This window comes from Haliotis asinina, chromosome 15, assembly GCF_037392515.1.
Source record: "Haliotis asinina isolate JCU_RB_2024 chromosome 15, JCU_Hal_asi_v2, whole genome shotgun sequence".
NCBI lineage: Eukaryota > Metazoa > Mollusca > Gastropoda > Lepetellida > Haliotidae > Haliotis > Haliotis asinina.
Genome location: NC_090294.1, coordinates 13,742,018 through 13,761,869, shown reverse-complemented (window position 1 = coordinate 13,761,869; position 19,852 = coordinate 13,742,018). Strand labels below are relative to the sequence as shown.

Genomic DNA, 19,852 nt, shown 5'->3' with positions numbered 1-19,852 from the left:
CGTCCTAGACGTGCGGAATGGTCGTTGGTTTTACTTCTAGTTTGTCACCACTATACCCCTGCCCATGAATTTAAATGAAAGTAGTTTAATTTCGACTTGGTGGAGCTGCAATGCCGCGATATAAATGGTTTTCTGTTCAATGCAGTGTTAATCCCAAACGACACTGTCTCTCACTTATACATAGTTCTCAAGGTACAAATTCAGAAAGTCGACTGTAGAACTACAATGCAACATGCTGAAAACTTTTCTTTCCGTAGGAACAGAGGTGAGCCGGGAGAATCTTGAGAACAAAGAATACTGGGTAGAACATACTGGGTTATCAGGGATGATAGATATGAAGAAGCAAGACAATTATGTGCGTCTCACACGGATCGGCATGTTGTAACGGCCTGCCGATTTGCATACATTGTACAACATGTTCGCTGGAGTCGATTTGCTTCGTCACACACGATTCGATCTACCGCTGCTAGTGTACTCAACAATTGTACTTACAGTACTCGCTTGCCAGTGAAGTTCCTAGTATAGCAAGCTGATCGCAGAATTCCTCTTCTCTCTTCCGGAATAGTGCTTAGACGTAACATTCCAGAGTATTTCGTGACTCAGATATATAGGAACGAAACGTTCCCATTCCACCCTGGTAATGTCGAATCAGGTTTGTTCCTAGCAGACGTTGCCATCTTTCGCGCCTCTGTGTAAACATTTACCACGTGACACCAAAACGCATTTTGATTGGCAGCGCCACATCCAAATTGCCGATTAACTGGATATCGATACGTACAAGATACGATACGATACGTAATTATCAATGATAAAATAGTGATGATGATGTTAATTAAAAAGCAAACATTTGGTCTGAATACATGCGTGGGGTTTAGTCACCAAAGGATAACTCCGAATTAACATAATTCTAATCGATGTGATGAGATAGTCAGTATGATATGTTTTTGTCATTAAGTTAACTTGGCACTGTACATGTCAGTGCTTACCACTGTCAGTCCCTAATTACTGTTCTGGGCTCTTTTATAAAGCTATGTTAGCGTTACGACTGTCGGTTCTATGTTACAATAAACGAGATACGAGAGACGGAGCGCAACGATTGCTTTGTTAAACGCGATCCTGTTTCATCCACTACAATGTTTTGCTCTTTCAACTACAATAATACTTCACAACAATAAGGACTCAGAGAGGTTTCTGATCCAGAGGGTCATCAAAATCTGCTGTCCATGCAGTGATTTTCTCCATTCACTGACCCAGTGCTTGACTTGACGGAGGTGAGGGCGCATTGTGTATGGTCTTGCAGAGTGACAGGCTTCTCTTCCTCCTGCTGAAAATGAAACACAACAGACATGTATATTATAGCTATTTTTCACTGATCAGCGTCCAAAGTTGTTGGTTGGTTGGTTGGGTATTTAACGCCGCAATCAACAATATTCCAGCTATGCGGTGGAGGTCTGTAAATAGTCGAGCCTGGACCGGACAATCCAGTGATCAACAGCATGAACATCGATCCACACCCCTGGGATACGATGACATGTAGCATGCATGTCAGCGAGCATGGCCACCCGATCCCATTACTCAACTATTCACGGTTCGCGCACCACAGGTGCAGAAACAACGTTGACTTGTTCCATGCAGTGACAAGTAGATTCACAGTACATAATGATGCTAGTACTCACTTGTCCAGACAAGTGAAAACTCTCAATCCTCCAAAATCGTCTCACAACCGGAAACAGTAGCTTGTCATCCGATATAGGAGGATAGGTTTTACCTGTAATAACATCTCAAATTAATATTCCCCAAAGGTTTAAACATCGTCATTCAAAAACCATTTCCAGGCTAGTGTCACTTATAAATGGATATGCAAAGTTTTACTGAAAAATTTAATCTTCAAATAAAAAGACAAAATAAAATAAAAGTCCTCTCAACTTCTAAAAGTTCAGCTGCATGTGGAATACATCATATAGGACTGAACACTTTCAACCTTGTACGTGTATGTTGCACTGTGGTTTAGAGTCACATATCATACAGGATGGAGGAACATGGGCACCGTTACTTACATGTAGCAAGGCTGATCACAAATCCCACGATTAATGCAAACAGCCAGGCTGTAAGTCCGTAGTGTTGGTAAGAGATGTTGTAAATGAAGAGTTCGTCGTTTTCTGTGGCGTTACTGCAATGATCAAGCTGTTGAGGAAGGTATGACCCTATTTTAACCAACACGAGTGTTGCTACTGTGAATCACACCTTGATGACTAGCGCATACGTATCTAGAATTTGTATATTTTTTCAAAAATGTGCATGTAAAAACCCAATTCAAGTATGTTCTGCAATTAATATAGCGCCGAAAGTTACGCTACCTGAACGTTGCTGACGTTGATGCTATATTAAACACTGATGGCGACCGTGTGGATATGTTTCCGCCGTGGACGGTGGCCAGCGAGAAATCGCCACAGGAGTTGCTAGGAGCTGGGGGAAGGGGTACGGGTCTCTGTCCATATAACGCTGCTCCGATGCTCATCCACGTGCTCAGTAGGAGAGACACGATCAATCCTGTTATGGCACCCTGTATCATTGAATAAAGGTTAGGGGGCGGGATTCACATCCAGACCAGTGTTTAAAATAGTTTCCTTTTGTTTGCAAGCCAGTATGCCTGAAAGGTGCTAGCCAACAGAATAATTCACTTCGAAATTTGAATATCTATTCCAAGTTAACAGGAAGGAAAGGGTGATGTATTTGCAAAATGACCCCATGAAAATTCACTTGCCAGTCGAGTCAGTAACTGCGGAGATCTACTGGCCCGACTGGATTTTTCCTAACCATGGACTAGCTGGCTGAATCAACACATATCTTCATTTGATCATTTTACTTCCTTTCCGAGTTCGCTATATGAAATGTAGGTAAAATTTCGACTTTCGACTTATTATATTTGATGACAAAGATGTGTCGAGTGAGGTTCTCTATGTCCCACGTATTACGGTGTTGTACTTTTTACTCACGATTTTATTTGTCCATGGCACCAGAGCTCCCAGGAAAAAGACGCCCACTATCGGCCCACCACAGGCTCCTAGCAGGCTCATAGTGACCTGTAATATGGAAACAAGTGGATAAAGACTCTGCTATTTGATTTGTAGTTCTGAAGTTTATTGTTGTTAACGCCTCACTGAGCAACAATCCTTGTATGTGATCTGTAAACTCTGGAGTCAGAACCTGACAAGACAGTGCTTATGGTCTACAGTTATCTCGAAGCAAACGGATGTGATCCTTCCTTACAAACAGAAACCACTTATACCAGTTCGGAAAGAATATGTTTGTTTGTTGCACTTTTCCAGTTATATGACAGTAGTCTGGAAATAACCATGTCTGGAAAAGACAATCCAGAGACTGGCCTCATAAGCTTCGATCTACGTCTGGACGATAACATGCATGAATGAAGTCAAAGAAACTGACCACACGATCTCTCTAGTCGGGAAGACCATTTTTCGTGTCTGCAAACCTACTTTAATCTTTGTCTTCACGGTACAATGCGACAGTCTGCAAATGGTGCTGCGCTATGTTTCCAATAGATATATAACTCAAAATGAATGGGTGACTATTTATTTGCCAAATTACACGGAGAATACAGCTTTTAAGGAAAGCGAGTACACAGTTTAGAAAGGGGATGCACAGTTAATTTACACCTGTTTAAACGAGAGTTTCAATTGTCATTAAACTGTCGGTACCCGCCCCCAACACCTTTCGCAAAGAGAAGTTAAGAAAACAGCTTTAGCATGTACTTCGTTCAGTCATTAAGTATCATCCGGTAGATGATGCTTTCGAATATTTCAGACTCGGACAGGAGGGGTTAAAGTGTATATCTGGCATGGCTGAACTACTGAATGTTTGTAACATGAGACATTTTTAACTTTTAGTTCCCTCTATGTTACTTACCCCTCAAAAACAGACCATAACTTATTTGTAAACATTATATTTCTTTCATGATTGAGTCTCTTGGATACGGCAAACCTACAACTTAGAAAGTCTTGCCTTGCTTTGAATTGCTATACACTTGCATGTATAAAATACATGTCCCCAAATCGGAACATCGTGATGTGTTGATGTGTAAGAGAATAGCAATCATGTGAACTAATGATGACACAAATCACCAACGAAAATAAATAGAATGTTTCAGAACGTTCACTTCTCACCTCAAACACTGTCCCAGGAAGGTTCTGTGCTAGGAATACTAAGCCAATGCATACACCGCCGTAAAGCCATACTGAAACCATACACATTGAAATACTAACTAGATTGGGTGGTCAGAAAACCCTAACCTGCACATGCTTCTCGCCCTTGAGGCTGTTTCTGCAACAGCTCTACTGTTACTTTACAATCGTAAAACTTCACATGGAAAATCAAAACAAAATGATGACAGTTTGTTAAGTAGCTTTATTATGGAGACAAGCATTATGAAACATTTTGGCAGAGTGGGTCTGATGTTAGTGTTTTAAAGTCCAAACTCTTACAACACTTAACACTGTCTTTAACCTGTGGGTATGGAGAACCGCTTTAATGGGTTTGTTGTACCTATATGCTAGGCGTCGTGAATAAAGGATCAAATGACTCTTGACAGATCTAAGGATACGTTTGACAAAAGTAACAGAACTAAGACTGCCATGTTGATGTTCCATGTGTTGACATCGTGACATACAGACAAAAAGTTCGGTGAACGGTGCTCCTGCATGTGTTCTGTCTGAAGATATGCTGCGTTAAGTTTGGCCTATCATCATCAATTTGAATAGAAATGAGTCATGTGTAACAGAATGTATCGGACGTAGCGGAAATAGTGTTACCAACAGCTTGACCTATCATTAATGACGACGAGTATGGTACGTAATCAAAGACGAAGCACGTCCTGATGGTCATATCTTGTGCATGCCACAATTCTACGCTAAGAGCTTAACAATGCCGTCAGTCTGACCAGTGCATACTGACTTTCTAAATATTCCTCATTCCTATATATTCAGCTGCGACAAATTTTGAAAATTCCTTAAGGCACTGACTCTGGTGATGGGATCTCCCCACCAGGGCTATATAGTTTTACAGATTGTATTTCTTTCTTTGGACTATGAATAATCATTCCTACACGTTGTGTCTCAATATGTACTGATTTCACAATATATTCCAGTTCAGATTTCTGGATTAACTTTCACCTTTCAGTTTGGAAATATCTCTGGACATTTTCATACCTGCTATTTTAGCTATGAGCATCCTTACTGATTCCTTTGTCTTATAGCGTTGAAATGGCAGCTTCAGAATATCCACGACGGTGTTTGCAGCAAGACCGTTGATGACGGACGAGAAGGTGCTAGATACCAAAAACTGATGGTTCATTTTTGACTTACTTCAAATAATGATAAAGATCATGAATAATGTAGCAGTTCATAGAGTAAGGGCCATGAACAGTCGTATCATTTAACTATTTCGCAAGGCTTATTATCAGAACATCTTTAACTAGGCACATATAAATAGGAACCTTACAAGAACAGAAGCTTTTAACGCATCAAGGTTTATACTCAAGTCTTTGAATGTCATTTAGAAGTGAAAATACATAAGAATGAAGATTTTATGGATATCAACTTCTTTATGAGAGAACACAACGTTTCGGAGTTAATGCTTACTCCTGATGAAGGAGTAAGCATTAACTCCGAAACGTTGTGTTCTCTCATAAAGAAGTTGTTTCGGAGTTAATGCTTACTCCTGATGAAGGAGTAAGCATTAACTCCGAAACGTTGTGTTCTCTCATAAAGAAGTTGATATCCATAAAATCTTCATTCCTGCAACACGTTCAGTACGAACATACCATAATTCTCTTAAACATCACCTTACAATAAACAAAGTTAATCAGAGAAAATAGCACAAACAATGAATCAATACACGGGGATACTGGATCTCAAAGACATATATACCATTCAAAAACTAGGGGATATTGGATTTACAACATTGATGAAATGCAAATTATGAAACCAAGGAGGAAACAGACGATGAACAGAAACTGAGGTAAATGTGAGTTTTTTCCATTCCTTTGGAAAATGTTTCATCTGTATATTACTTTTTCTCATATGCACTGGCATTGGCTAGTGGTATGCCCTCAAAATGGAATATGCCCTACTTTGTAAAGGTATATATGACAACACGCGAGTGAACACACGCCCTCATGCACACAATATATTCCTGCATTTGGAGTCACACAAACCTGCTGGTTTATGAAGACTAAATTCAAGGCAAAATAAGGACACCCAACCATCGCGTGTTATGGAACTTTCTTAGCACACTTAACAGATTTAAAACCGTTATTTAAAACTGTTATCAAGCGATGACTTCTTGTATTACATGTATATTTCATCCAACGCATACATTCAGCCATTTCATATTTGAGCAATACTAGTACCACAGATTGTGACAAGTGACCAGTGACAAGTTTATATTTGCATTCCGTGGCCGTTTGTGCTAAGATACAAAAATAATAGGAGCGCAAGAAACATTTTTAAACGATATAAGCCTTTTCAACATGGTAAACTTCCTGTAAGGAACGTGATATTTTATTCAAAGAATAGAATTGATTGTTGACATTAATGAGACAAACTTATCATGGGATCGATTGTTATACCAATATGATGGTATAAACAGTTCTCTTCATGTCTCCATTCTCTTGAGACTTATGATATACATGTATATAATATTCTCTTGAGTCAGTATAATATCTGTAAAGATGGCGTGGGTCTCTGAATGCCAGCGGTGTCGCTGTGTTACAAGTCGCATGTGTGTTACCTGTGTGACGTACCTTAACGAAGAGCTGAATATAGTGGCTAGGTACAAACCAGCCATGCCAGGTATAGCTTTAAATACTTCCAACGCAACGAAGGGCATCAGCTGAAAAGAATATGTTTAATTCTTTATCCTTAAATGCTTTCCCTTCTTTTGCAAGCATATACATGTTCGGGCATTCTCTTCCCACAGAGGTTACTTGTCATATCTTCCTACGAACCTCTGTTCTAACACGGCCATATTTCGCGGTTCTCATAAAATAGCGGCAAAAAATGGCAGCAGACATATCTCCCTTTTTTCTGTCCAATCAGAACACGTGGTACATCGATTTAGATTCAACTTGACAAATGCAAGCAATGTGGAGAAACAAATATGACATGACTGAGTTCTGTCTAGAAGAAACATTTGAGTATCGCGCTCGGGAAGAGGTTCTAGTTTTCACGATGCATCTGGAAATTACTGAGATCTTGCGGACGATCACATTGAAACAAGGTCGCTGATTGCACTACTAAATCTGATTGCCTCCAATCACGAGTCTTGAATACTCGCAGCGCGAAAGGGTCGCATTAGAACAGAGGTTGCGTTGGAAGATGTGACAAGTAACCACTGTGGGAATGATGTTCGGGCGGTTTGTTAGGCTGGTGATTACATCGCTCGCTCGCTAATCCGAAAGCACAGGTTCGTTTCTCTACTGGGAAAATGTCCATTTCTTGTGTTCCCGTCGTAATATTGCTTGAATATTGCTAAAAGCTGAGTAAAACCATACAGACTCAACAAGCATGTGACATTTGCACACCTGGATTAGAATTGGTCTTCAGCAACCAATGCTTTTCAGAAGAGGCGACCACAAGCTTGCTGAGCTTGTTGACACATATCCCAGCAGTGTAGATCGATGTCAATCACTGGATAGTCTGGTCCAGACTGGATTATTTAAAGATCGCCCTTGTATAGCTAAAAATTACTGAGTGTGGCGTTAACAACAAACAAGCACACTTCTTACGATTTGGTTCAGGCCATACCTGGTTTCTGTCTGTGAGGATGCCAGCCTGGAAGGGATCACATCCCTTTGCTGCGAGGAAACTATAAGCTACGACGCCCATTGAGCACACACAGACCATGTAGACCCCCAGGATAGGTATGTTCCATGCATACACGCTGTAGGTTAAAAAGAGATTTTTGTAAATTATCCTTCATTTCTAAACACTAGTATGTCCGGTGGAGTATCCCAGACGTTAAAGCGTTCGCTGGTCACGCCAGAGACCCGAATTCCTTTTCCCCCATTGGTAAAATGTGTAAAGCCCATTTATGGTGCCCCACGTCGTGATATTGCTGGAATAATGCTAAAGGTGGCGTAAAACTCCCTCTAAATACCAGTAAAGCCTTGGTATAGTGACGAAACCTAACATTTTGACGTTGGACCAACGTTTGCCCAGCGTTATCACTAATGTTGCCCAGCGTCTTTTCGACCGTCGCGCCAACGTTGGAAATCCGACCGTGACAAAACCAGCCATTGACAACGTTAGACCAAAATCAGAATGCCATCTGGGGTGTTCCAGAAATACATAAACATGATTTAGGTGAGTGAGTGAGTCTATATTTCACGTCGAATGAGCTGTATTTTAGCAATAAAACGATGATCCATTTTCAAACATATATACAAATCCATTATTAACAAATAGATGCACTCTAAAGGAACATGATATATTCTATATAATGTTTTATACTTATTTTACGTTTACAATATCATTCGCATTTCGCTTGGGATTGTATTTAGGGTTCGACTAGGTTTATGTCATAAGAAACAAGATTCATATAGTTTTTTTTCCTATTTTAGATCACACGAGACGGTTCATGCCTGAGTTATTTGAAGTGTTAACACTTAAGGGCAACAACAACCTTTCGGGTCGTTCATTGCAATTCATTTATTATCGTTCAGGTATTGTAATTACGACTATCAGTCTGTATGGGAGGTCTCTCATCCAGGTGTTACATACACCTACGAGGTAATGTCAGTAATCAGGGCCACTCAATGCGTATTCACGACTATTACACCGCAACCTGGCGTGTTGGAGTTGCGTTGAAACACGGAACGAGTCCCGGCGTCAGTCGCTACATGATCAAGAATTGAATATTTTCTTATGTTCCAAACGATGATTTATCAGAGATTAGTCGATTGGCTATTGAGTTAGTGATTGAGTATGGTTTTAACAATATTCCAGAATATCACGGCGGGAGACACCAGAAATGGAGTTTACACATTGTACTCCTGTGGAGAAAAGGACCCGAGTCTTTGGTGTGACAGCGAACGCTTTAACCACTAGGCTACCCCACCTTCACGTATGACTAGTGGTAATTTTTTACCAACAACAGAACGTGTATTTGAACTTTCTGAACATGTTCAGCTACAGTAACGTAAGGTCATAACACAGCTGAAAGAAAACACCTATATCATGCAATGTTCTAACTGTAGTTTCAACTAGAAGGCAGAGGAAGTTTCCAGGGACAAAGCACTGTTTGTACTCGTTTTCAACGTAGTGTATTGTATTTTGTCATGCAATCAAACCTACAGTCTGGCCCCTGTCATTGACGGTATGGCACAGATCCTTTGAATGGCCGATTGGTCGAACGTATAAGCGAAGAATGTAAACATTCCTCCGAATAGCAGAGTCCAGAATGAGTGACGTTCTCGGGGGTCAGGGTCAAAACTGGGGAAAATATAAATTGAGATATAATAAAACGATCATCAAATTGGAACACAATACAAATTATATGAAAATATTTGTTTTGGTATTGTTTATAAGCAATATTCAAAGTTTATATGGATTCTACAAACCAGTAAATAATACATTGTGCATCAATCTGTCTTATCTGTTTCGGAATGACTTGGCGTGTATTCTTCCCGATCCTTTTCAACACCTCTTAATTCTAAACAAGGGAATAGTGACACAACATATTTACTTCAATGGCGGCATCCTTCCACCTTCATTCGCCAACCTCCATGTTGCTCCCATACCACCTGCACTATCAACTGTCTGCAAACATAGAGCATTCAATATGCATTTATAAAGATCCATGCGGTAATTACCGTAACTATTCCCCTTTGATGGGACATCTGTTGAGATATCTGTACATTGAAAGTGGTATCTTCTCACAGATGAATCCAGTAATAGAGAACCATAAACAAAGTGTACAGGCAGATATGTATTTATTGCAATTTGTGTTTCCGCCCAATAATTTCATAAACAAAAAACGAAAGCAACAAATCAGTGTAAACATGTGTTGTTTATCGATATTTTCAAAATACAAAACTAATGTTTATTTCATAACGGATTTCCATAACTTCATGATTGTGACTGGCGGAGGGTTAAACGCGCAGATGAAATTACTCAGTTCATTTTACACTCTCCAAGTTTAGGAAAACCAAAATGCGGTTGAACATCAGAAACGCGCACTCATCAAATACTTCCACGCCTTCACGTTACGGGGCAATCACAGGCAAACTGTAGCGCATATGTGCGAGCGAAGCGAGCAAAATTGGCAACGCACTTTCCTCGCTTCGGATCGAAAAATATTGTTCATCTCAAAATATAATATCGCCACCATCAAAGGTACTCTCCCATTTTCTCACTTGGTTGTCCTCTGGCATTTCCTACCCCATGTTTAATAATTACTCACGCGAATTATATTTTATTCAACATTTTAAGCGTCACTCGTGGTATTCAGTTCGTTCTTCGCCTCCATTACCCCTGCCAGCTTCCGACTCAACGAAGTGACGGAACAAGAATAAGCAGAAATGAAAAAGAAATACCATATTGCCTAATTTTATCATGAACCTTTTGGGGGTTTATTTGTCTTATCTGTTATTGTTCCGTTGAACCGGAAGCTTGAAGGGGGAAGTGGAGGCGAAGAACGGTCTGATCTATCACGAGTTGCGCTTAAAATGTTGAATAAAACATATTACATGTGAGTAATTGTTCAACATGGGCTTGGAAATTTTAGAGCACAACCCAGAGAAGAAACAGGTGTATAATGTTTATGGTGGAGATATTTTATTTTCCCATGAAAAATATTTTTCGAACTGAAGCGAGGAAAGTACGTTGCCAGGCTTTGCTCACTTGGCTCACTCGTATGTAGGAGGACTGGTCATTTTCTCTTTGCTGCACAACCCATTTGCGCTACAGTTTGCCTGTGGGACAATAAAAATAAAATTTGAGTGTCTACATTTGTCACCCTGATCGAATCTGTCTACTAGTCCAGCGGATAATGGTATGATTTGTATGCACTTGTGCATTTTCATGTTACAAGTGAAATTTTAGTTAAAATACTAAGAAAATAATATTCTAACACCTTTCTGATAGGAAGGCACTCAAAAATATGTTATTTTTCTAATAATTTAATTTTTGTATATTCCTAAAAAAAATATTGTGACGGATAGAGCCACTATTATTTGTGGCGTGGAAAGTACTAGAAATGAGGTTAAATGAGAGTGATCTCCCCTTTGTTGTGATAGTTGTCATCAGTCAAGGTTACAATGCGGTAATCAGTCAAATAGACCTATTTAATTGGAAATGTATACTGATTTTACACACATGGCAGGATGAATGTTCACTGCTTGTGAGGAGACATGAATGGTGAGTTTAACGCTTTTATTGCGTTAATTGTATGCAACAGCACCTAGGGATTTCATCAAGACAAGTTACAGTGACATTCATAGTTGACAAGACAAATAATATATATCTCCTTCATTGGCGTATAGTTTGAGAATTGTCTAAAACAATTGCTCACGATACATTGTATATATTACCTGGTATTTTTATAAATAATAGTATCACAGGCTGTGTAGAATTTACATGTAATAATACTTTCCTCTCACTGATTTTAGATGGAGGTGGACTTCTCTTGAAAATATTTGTTGAATTACAATTACAATTTTGATTGCATGTCAGTACCAGTTAACTAAAAGTCATATGTGGTTTATTTTCTACAGACAAAATGGTTTCTAAACAAAATAATGTCTCTGATATTTGGAACATTTTAGCTTTAGATTTTAAAATCATCTAGGTGTACAAGTTTGATGTCCACGATAATAACTAATAAGTGTAATATTTCTCTTATCAATATAAATACAACAGGTTCACAGGTTATTCAAATTCTAAAAAATATCAATCACGAGAATTATCCCATGACAATGACTGTTACAAATATATAGATCATAGTATTATGTCATGAAAATAATATTTATTTTGGTCTGTTTTCCAGAAAATGATAGCTTGTCAAACACAGTCCACAGATGCTACTTAGATGGAGTTTGCCAGAAAAGAAAAAAAAGATTCTGTCATCTGCCCAGTCAGGAAATGGTTTCACCACAATGACTCGTAAGTTACACCACAATCACATGTACAAGCCTTTTCTGAACTTGGAAAGCTGCCAAATGATATAGATTTTGCAGAATGCAAAATATTTCTTCTCTTCCATAAACAGAGTAAAGGAATGGAAGAATCGTTTTACACAGATGTTCGTGCTCTTACAGATGTAATCAAAGACTCTGGAAGTCCTTTTCTTGAGCATGGACATGATCTTCTCGTAACATCAACAAGGGATATTGCTAGTGCTGCATCAGCTGTTGTAGAAACTTTGAATAATATTGAGCACCTTGGGAATGATCGACTTCCTCAAGGAACGGTTCATCAGAACCTATCAAGAAGAACAAACTGTCACTTTTGTCATCACCTCAAACAAAATGACAGTCATCCTCAAAGAAGCAAGTTGTCAGCCTAAAGAATCACTGTAGTCTGTTCTCTTTCCTTTACATACCCTGTCAAACTAGAGAAGGTAATTTCGATGGATTTTTAAGCATGCGAATGAAATTCATCTTGATATGCTTTGACCATCTGTTAAATCACAGCTTCTTTAGGGTCTGGAAGATGTTTTCTGTCCCGCCTTGAACAGGCCAGAAGTTGGGCTATCAATACTGGATGGATCAACAGTTGTGATTCTGATGAAACCTTGAGAATATAACATGTTTTCATCTTTCCGTGAGGGAGTGTTTACCAAGTATCTAGAAATCCAACTGGAAAACACAACAAGACATGGTATTTTCTGGGATGTGTACAAGACGGTGTGCATGAAGTAGGCGAGGCCATGGACAGAGAAAGCGAGTTGAAACACATTTCTTCAATATTCACAGTATTGATGTATGATAGAGCAAGTGACGATGTGAATCTGAACAAAGCAAGAAAATTCATGTCCTCTTCGAAGGTTAGAGAAATGGAAAAATACCACCAGCATCTGCAGCTTTCAAAGAACTTGCTAAGAGAACAGTCTATCAGGGAGGACATATATGGGAACAGTCAACTATCGCAATGCATCCAACATGTGGGAGCCCTCATGGTCAACAGTACCAGACGTGTCAAAGACCTATCAACAACTGTTGAAGTGTCGGGTAGATGCAAGTGTCTCAAAGCTGCCCTAAAGTGCACTGCACTGCGTCTTTGTGGTGGAGACTGCCCAATCATCTGGTCACATGTTACTCGAGTAGGTAAGCGAGGAAATCCCCAGACGAGTGTTCATGGGAGTCTTGATCAGGTTTATGCTGACTACCAATATCACGGAAAATAGTGGGTAAGTAAGGTTTTCATTGTTCCGACATATGTCAAATGGTACAAGCAACATATATGTATTTGCCAAATTTGATGCACATTACATGAAAACTGTGGAACTGACATTGAATCTAAGTATCTGACGGTGTAACTTTGAGTGGACATCGGCGGCCACTTTGCAAAATGGTGGCCATCTTAAACATTCAATGCCTCTCTATCTGTTTCTTATTTTCATAGTATAAGCAACATATTTGCCAGTTTTCGTGCATATTGTATGAAAAATGTGAAATTTACATAGAATCTAAGTCTTTGACGGTGTAATTTTGAGTATAAATTAGCGGCCATCTTGAATTTTCAGTGCCTCTCTATCTGTGTTATATTTTTATCGTATAAGCAACATATCTGCCAATTTTCATGCTTGTAACATGAAAATGCATAATTATACCATTATCCGCTGGACTATACTGCGGACTGCCTTGGGATCGACTGAACTACATATTTCGAGGCGTGAGCAGTAGTGAGTAGCAATATGATGTCTTTTGGTCTGAGTTGGACGTGATTCGGACGACTCCAATAGAAGTAACGAGGATGTTTATTATTGAAAGTTGATTGTCCAGACTGTCATTTTCGACCGTAAACCGTAACTGAGAGAGTCTGGATTATAAAGCAAGTTTTAATGATGAGTTAAGAAAAAATGTATCGGGACTCCGGATTATGGAAAACAGGATTACTCAGAGTCCGGACGAAAACACTTTACATAAACAAAGCGTACGCGTCGATGTTTTCATACATTACCATCTATTATCATTAAGATATTGTAATTGCGACCATCACCCTGTCTGGGAGGTCCCTCATCCACCAAGTTCATTGTTATACACCTACCAGGTGATATGGATAATTAGAGCCACGTTATGCGTAGCCTTGTCTATGACAGCGATAAGATGTCTTGAATTTGTATCGCCACACGAAACAAGTTACTGTGTCAGACACAGCCGTCACGAATGTTTAATAGGGTTCATTTGACACACTCTAAGTTGTAGGCAAACCACACTGGTGCGGAACTTCAGTGGAACACAAACTAACACAATACCTCTACGCGTGCATGACAGGAAACGATTAAACAAAGTATGATATTTAACATTGGTTACAGACCTATATATGTACTCTATTACTTACGAAACGAAAACAGATTGATGCAACACATATATTTGCATTTGTTTCTGAAAAGACACTGAAGCACACACGCCTGAATTTACTAGAGTTTTCACACCCCTGAAGATCATGTTTGGAACTGATCTTCAGCAACCCATGCTTGTCGTAAAAGGTGATTATGCAATCAGGTGGTCTGGCCCGCTCACTTGGTTGACACATGTCATCGTATCCCAACTGCGTAGACCGACGCTCATGATGTTGATCATTGTCTAGTCAAGGATCAATTGTTTACAGACCGCCGCCATATAGTTGGCATATTGCTCAGTGCTAGCGTAAACAACAAACCAAACTAGTGTTTTCATGAGACGTCCATGGACTAAAGTTGACACACAAGGTCCACATCGGACACAGAATACGTGGCCTACCTTCACCAGAACACAAATGACACCGACCATGATGATTACAGCTTGAAAGACATCAGCAAAAACTACACTTCGGATGCCGCCCTGAAATAGATGAATGAGTAAATTTTCCATACAGCTTTTGTTATATTTGTATGTTGTTTTAACTCACAGTGGGCAGTATTCCAGGTGTATATAGCGAGCGCCGGTTTCGTCGTTGACAACCACTAAATACCTACAGGTCATGATGTTATGTCCGTATCTAAGGTTTGTTCAAAAACATGTGACGATTTTTGTCGTGTTCAGGTGTCAGAGATATGTCAAGCTCAGCGCCAGCTAAGAAGCCCCTACCCATGAGAATTACTGACTTTAGCTTTTACTTTTAACTTCAATAAACCTTTTAAATAATGGATATATTATTTTTGTTTATGCCTTAATTATCAGGTGCATGATGGCAGCCTGTAATCAATCGATTCTGGCCAGGACAAACAAGAGGTTGATATAATTGATTGAACTAGTTGGTTTCTGGTGCTCTTGTGGTTGCCAATATCGGAAACCTTTATAACGAATGAGGTAGCATTGTTATACTTACAATGGATGTGTATATTATCCCCACCAGTCCAACTATAACAACTGACACCCAAAACGGGAGACCAGTAGCTGAAAGATGTACGTGAAGACAAGCTTTAACCTTTAAACATGTAACACACGTGAAAGTACAAGTGTATTCCTTTATTTTTGTCAAGGTTTCCTTGCAAACTTTGTCTTGCATTCTAAGTGAAGGTCTGGGAACATTAAATGGCAAAAGAAACGATAACACTGATATCGCAAAACGGCAAACCACCATTGTGAAAAGTGAATTTTAATAACAAGTGTAAGGGCACTTTTTCGACTAGTTATGGAACGTTTTTGCCCGTTATTTCATCATGTAACACGGCCATGCAGTGGTGTTTACTTATTTGTTTCCTTCAGTATATTTAGGAGTCATATGACTCTTGTTCAGATGTTCCAACTTCAATCCGGCTCTGAAAAGCAGTTTAATGGTATACATGTAGAGGATGTAAGTGGAAGATGTTATTGCTATTATTTTTGATATTTCAGTGTCCCCATCAAAGTTTAATTTGAGTAGAATGTTCCCTAACGCAATTTACCTGTCTGTATCGACAGTGCTGGTGAGAGTAGCACGATGGCTGATAGCATGATCTGAAACAAAGAGAGTCAAAAATACTGAATCATGAATTGTCACGAGTGATACTTTGATGCCGTATCAACGCGTGTCAGTTTGCACATGTCCTGATCTGGTATGCATTAGTTTCAGTGTGTGTGTGGCTATTTACAAGGTGATTTGTTAATTAAGGAAAATGTGGTCCTTTGGCTTTGTGTGATTGTTGTGACAACTGAAACGTGTGTTTGGGTATTTTTAAGGACATTGAACGTGACAAGCACATATGCCCAATACATATAACGCGAAAATATTTACTGACAAGCATACATTATCTTAATGCTTGACGCACTTACGGAGGACAAGGGACTGTGTGTTTTACAATGTTCATGCCTATTGGTCGATGAGGAACGTGGTGGTATTTATAAATTTTTATCAATAAGATATCTATATAAGAAAACAAGCATGTAAAAATAGGCCATATTTGTAAACCGATATGCCTTCGGGTGAAGAAATTGTACTAAATGGAGTGTCAGATGTTCAGGAACATATTCACTATTTCAATGCTTGATACAAAAAAAGAAGACAAAGCCACCAATATCCTTCGCAGTGACAAAATACTCTTAATGAAAATGTCTATTAATTATGATTATTTCAAATGTTTTGGTGTGTGTATAGCGAAGTGGAAGGAGAGCATTGAAAGATTTTAAAGAAAGGAAAAGCACCACCAAACACATGTTGCCATAGAAAATAAACAAAACAAAAACCCCTGAATATGTAACAAATACGTTTGGTGAAGAAAAACTTGTTGCCATGGAAATGGAAAAAAATATTAAGATTTTCAAAACTGTCGAAAGCTACAAATTCACCACAAGACCTATCTTTGTGCCAAGTTTGATGAAGAATTTGTAAACGGTCTTTAAGTTCCGATCCGGAAAAAACGAATGTACACGGACAGACGCAGTCATTTTGATATGTTCCGGGCATAAAAAGAATATACACAGGTCTATAGTACAGGTCCAACATAAGAGGATCCCTAAACAGGTGTCTGGACATGACTAAGGGAATGTACCCCGAAAATGCGGTATTACTTTCGCCTTACCTTCTGAACCATACCGACCAGAGTGACCAAGAGACGCAGGGTGGGGGACCCAAAACGTAGTTGGAAGTACTGCAGAGACGAACAATCATCATTCATGAGTGAGTGACAAAATACTTCTACTAGCTATCTTTGACTGACAAATGTAGACGTACATCAAACTTTCAAACTTCAGTGCATACTTACTACCGCCAGGCACTGATGATTGGAAGAACATACAGGCGAAAAATATTCAAGAAAGCGTCGGGAGGGCACATTTTGTGGAAGGTGTTACATCAACCTCTCGGGCACTTTCCCTGCTTGGTGACCCAAGGCACAAAAGAAGTTGCTCACACAGCATGACGAGCCCCCTCACTGTTCTCAGCAACATTCCAGCTTTAATCTAGTCTAGACTAGACTATCCCGTGATCAACAGCATGAGCATCGATCTACGCAGTTGCCGGTATACCAAGTCAGTGAGTCTGATCACACGAAGGGTTAATCGCCTCCTACAAGCATCGGTTTCTGAAGACCAACTGTAACCTTGATCTTCACGCGTACCTGGTCATCTATGAATTGATCTTTGGAGTGTGCAGGGTAAATGCACACGAAAGACCTGTAAATATTGCTGGTCCACAAACTTGAAAAATGCTAGCGCAATTTGAATCCCGCCGTTTTTAGAAAGCGTGCCCACTATGTCCCGTCTATGCACAATGTGTGCTCCATTCGACCAGTCCATATGTTATTCCATTTGATCCGAACCCAAGGAATTAGTCAGTCACGGTTGCGTCATGCTCAGCTCTTACAGTTATATTTCTGTTAAATCTGTGTTACTCTGATGTTCAAAATCATTACTCTGTGTACTTGTTATGTGTATAATGATACATATACATGTATGCAGATGTTTAAATGTTTGGTATATTTATTTATGCTGTATGAGACTGTTCTAACAGTTACTTTGCTATTCTAAGCATTATTTGCATTCTACTGCCTGGCCAACCTTCTCAAGGCAAGGTAATAACATTACACTGAAGAAGATGGCTTGCCTAAATGTCAACTGTTGTGAATACATAACACGATTTTATGAATAACAACGTCTAATCTTCTATTATATTTATGTTTTGTTGTAACGTATGAAGAACATAACGGAAAACAGTTGTTTTCCTTAGCAACGTGTCATACATTCATGGTCTTCCAATATATAAATGCCTAGTTTCAATAACGTCAACTGTTGTGCTCGAGTTTTTTATATATATTCATCTGATGTAAGTGACAATTAAAAGATTTGGTTGCTTATTCATACAGTTTCTTAAACCGAAACCTTTTTGCAGCTGGGTCCTCATCTCACAATTCAGTTGTATGTTTGATGACTCATGGTATAAACGCGATATGACATGTAAACCTATGCTTGTTTGGTTTTAAAATCGATACGAGACCGGTCTGTAAATAATCGCTCCTTTACCAGACAATCATAACAATATGAGCATTGATCTACACAAATGAGATACGTTTGCTAACTGAAGACCAATTCTAACCCGAATCTTCATGGAAATACATGTCTAGACCATTCCTCACCTCATACATGCTAGTGACGTGCAGTGTGTACATGACGGGAACAACTGTGAACATGGTGACAAGGTAACACAGCATCATTCCTGCAGCAAGGAAGGTGAAATCCCATCCCGTCGTAAACGTCTCTGCAGGCATTCCAATGAGCGAAGTCGATGACAGGAATGTCACGAACAACGACAACGTGACAGGAAATACATGAAGGCGCCTGCCTCCAAGAAGATATTCTTCTTTGGTATTATTCTGCCTTCCCTGTACTGCCAAATAAAAACCTATAACTAACGGCACAGCCAGTGTTACGGCAATTACGATATAGTCGTACACTGACAACGTCGCCGAGGTGGCCATCTTGACTGATGTGATTGTATTGGGGTGAAATTATATTTGCAGTAGGGTTGTAACATCTTCAGTGATATGATTGGTCTGGAGTCCGTTCATTCTTGCAGTGGGGGCGATGGGTAGTTAGAAATAGGTTTTGTGTATATGGATTAACCGGTCTTCATAAGTCTTAATATGAATGATTGTTCTTCTCTGCAGTACTTCCAGATACGTTTTGGGTCCCTCACCCTGCGTCTCTCACCCCTCACTCTGCTCGCTATGGTTTCAGAAGGTAAGGCGTAAGTAATACATCCCCTTACTCATATCCAGACAACTGTTTAGGGGTCCTCTTATGCATAAATGCACAGACCTCATGATCACGGTATTGTTTGATCCAGAATTGATTATTTATAGACCTCCGCAATATAGCTGGAAGATTACTGAGTTCGGCGTTAAACAAGCAAAACAAACAAACATACATACGTATCCCATTTGCGTAGATCAATGCCCATATTGTCATGGTTGCCTCGTCAAGAAGGGATCATTTATACACCAACCTCATATCGATTTTAAAACCAAACAAGCATAGGTTTACATGTCATATCACGTTTAATGCCTCAAACCAGAAAAAATATTACAAATACCACGAGTCATCAAACATACAACTGAATTGTGTTTTTCTAGCTTAAAGGCTGTGTGCTTGTACATCTTTCAGCTACTTGTCTCCCGTTTTGGGTATCAGTTCTTAGTGTTGGACTGGTGGGGATAA

At 39.4% G+C, this 19,852-nt stretch overlaps 1 protein-coding gene across 1 annotated transcript; it reads right to left on the bottom strand.

Annotated features, from left to right (window-relative positions):
• Nucleotides 1–1,207: 1,207 nt before the first annotated feature.
• On the bottom strand, nucleotides 1,208–19,113 carry LOC137266302 (sodium-coupled monocarboxylate transporter 1-like). The gene is made up of 16 exons (XM_067801785.1): nucleotides 18,772–19,113; nucleotides 17,221–17,289; nucleotides 16,108–16,159; nucleotides 15,549–15,616; nucleotides 14,981–15,061; nucleotides 9,763–9,836; nucleotides 9,372–9,509; nucleotides 7,824–7,959; nucleotides 6,821–6,909; nucleotides 5,226–5,344; nucleotides 4,185–4,255; nucleotides 2,997–3,083; nucleotides 2,358–2,563; nucleotides 2,058–2,170; nucleotides 1,677–1,768; nucleotides 1,208–1,324 (listed from the first exon to the last, which is right to left on the bottom strand). The coding sequence occupies exons 1-16, from the start codon at nucleotides 19,111–19,113 to the stop codon at nucleotides 1,208–1,210; spliced, it is 1,854 nt and encodes a 617-aa protein (XP_067657886.1).
• Nucleotides 19,114–19,852: the final 739 nt, after the last annotated feature.

What these genes read in the sequence shown, in the direction of transcription:
- LOC137266302 (XM_067801785.1), bottom strand. Translation starts at nt 19,113, where the DNA reads ATGGCCACCTCGGCGACGTTGTCAGTGTACGACTATATCGTAATTGCC. An exon ending in AGCACTGTCGATACAGACAG is followed by an intron (nt 15,617 to 16,107) that starts GTAAATTGCGTT and finishes TACATCTTTCAG; the next exon opens with CTACTGGTCTCCCGTTTTGG. An exon ending in TGTGATCAGCCTTGCTACAT is followed by an intron (nt 1,769 to 2,057) that starts GTAAGTAACGGT and finishes ATGTTATTACAG; the next exon opens with GTAAAACCTATCCTCCTATA.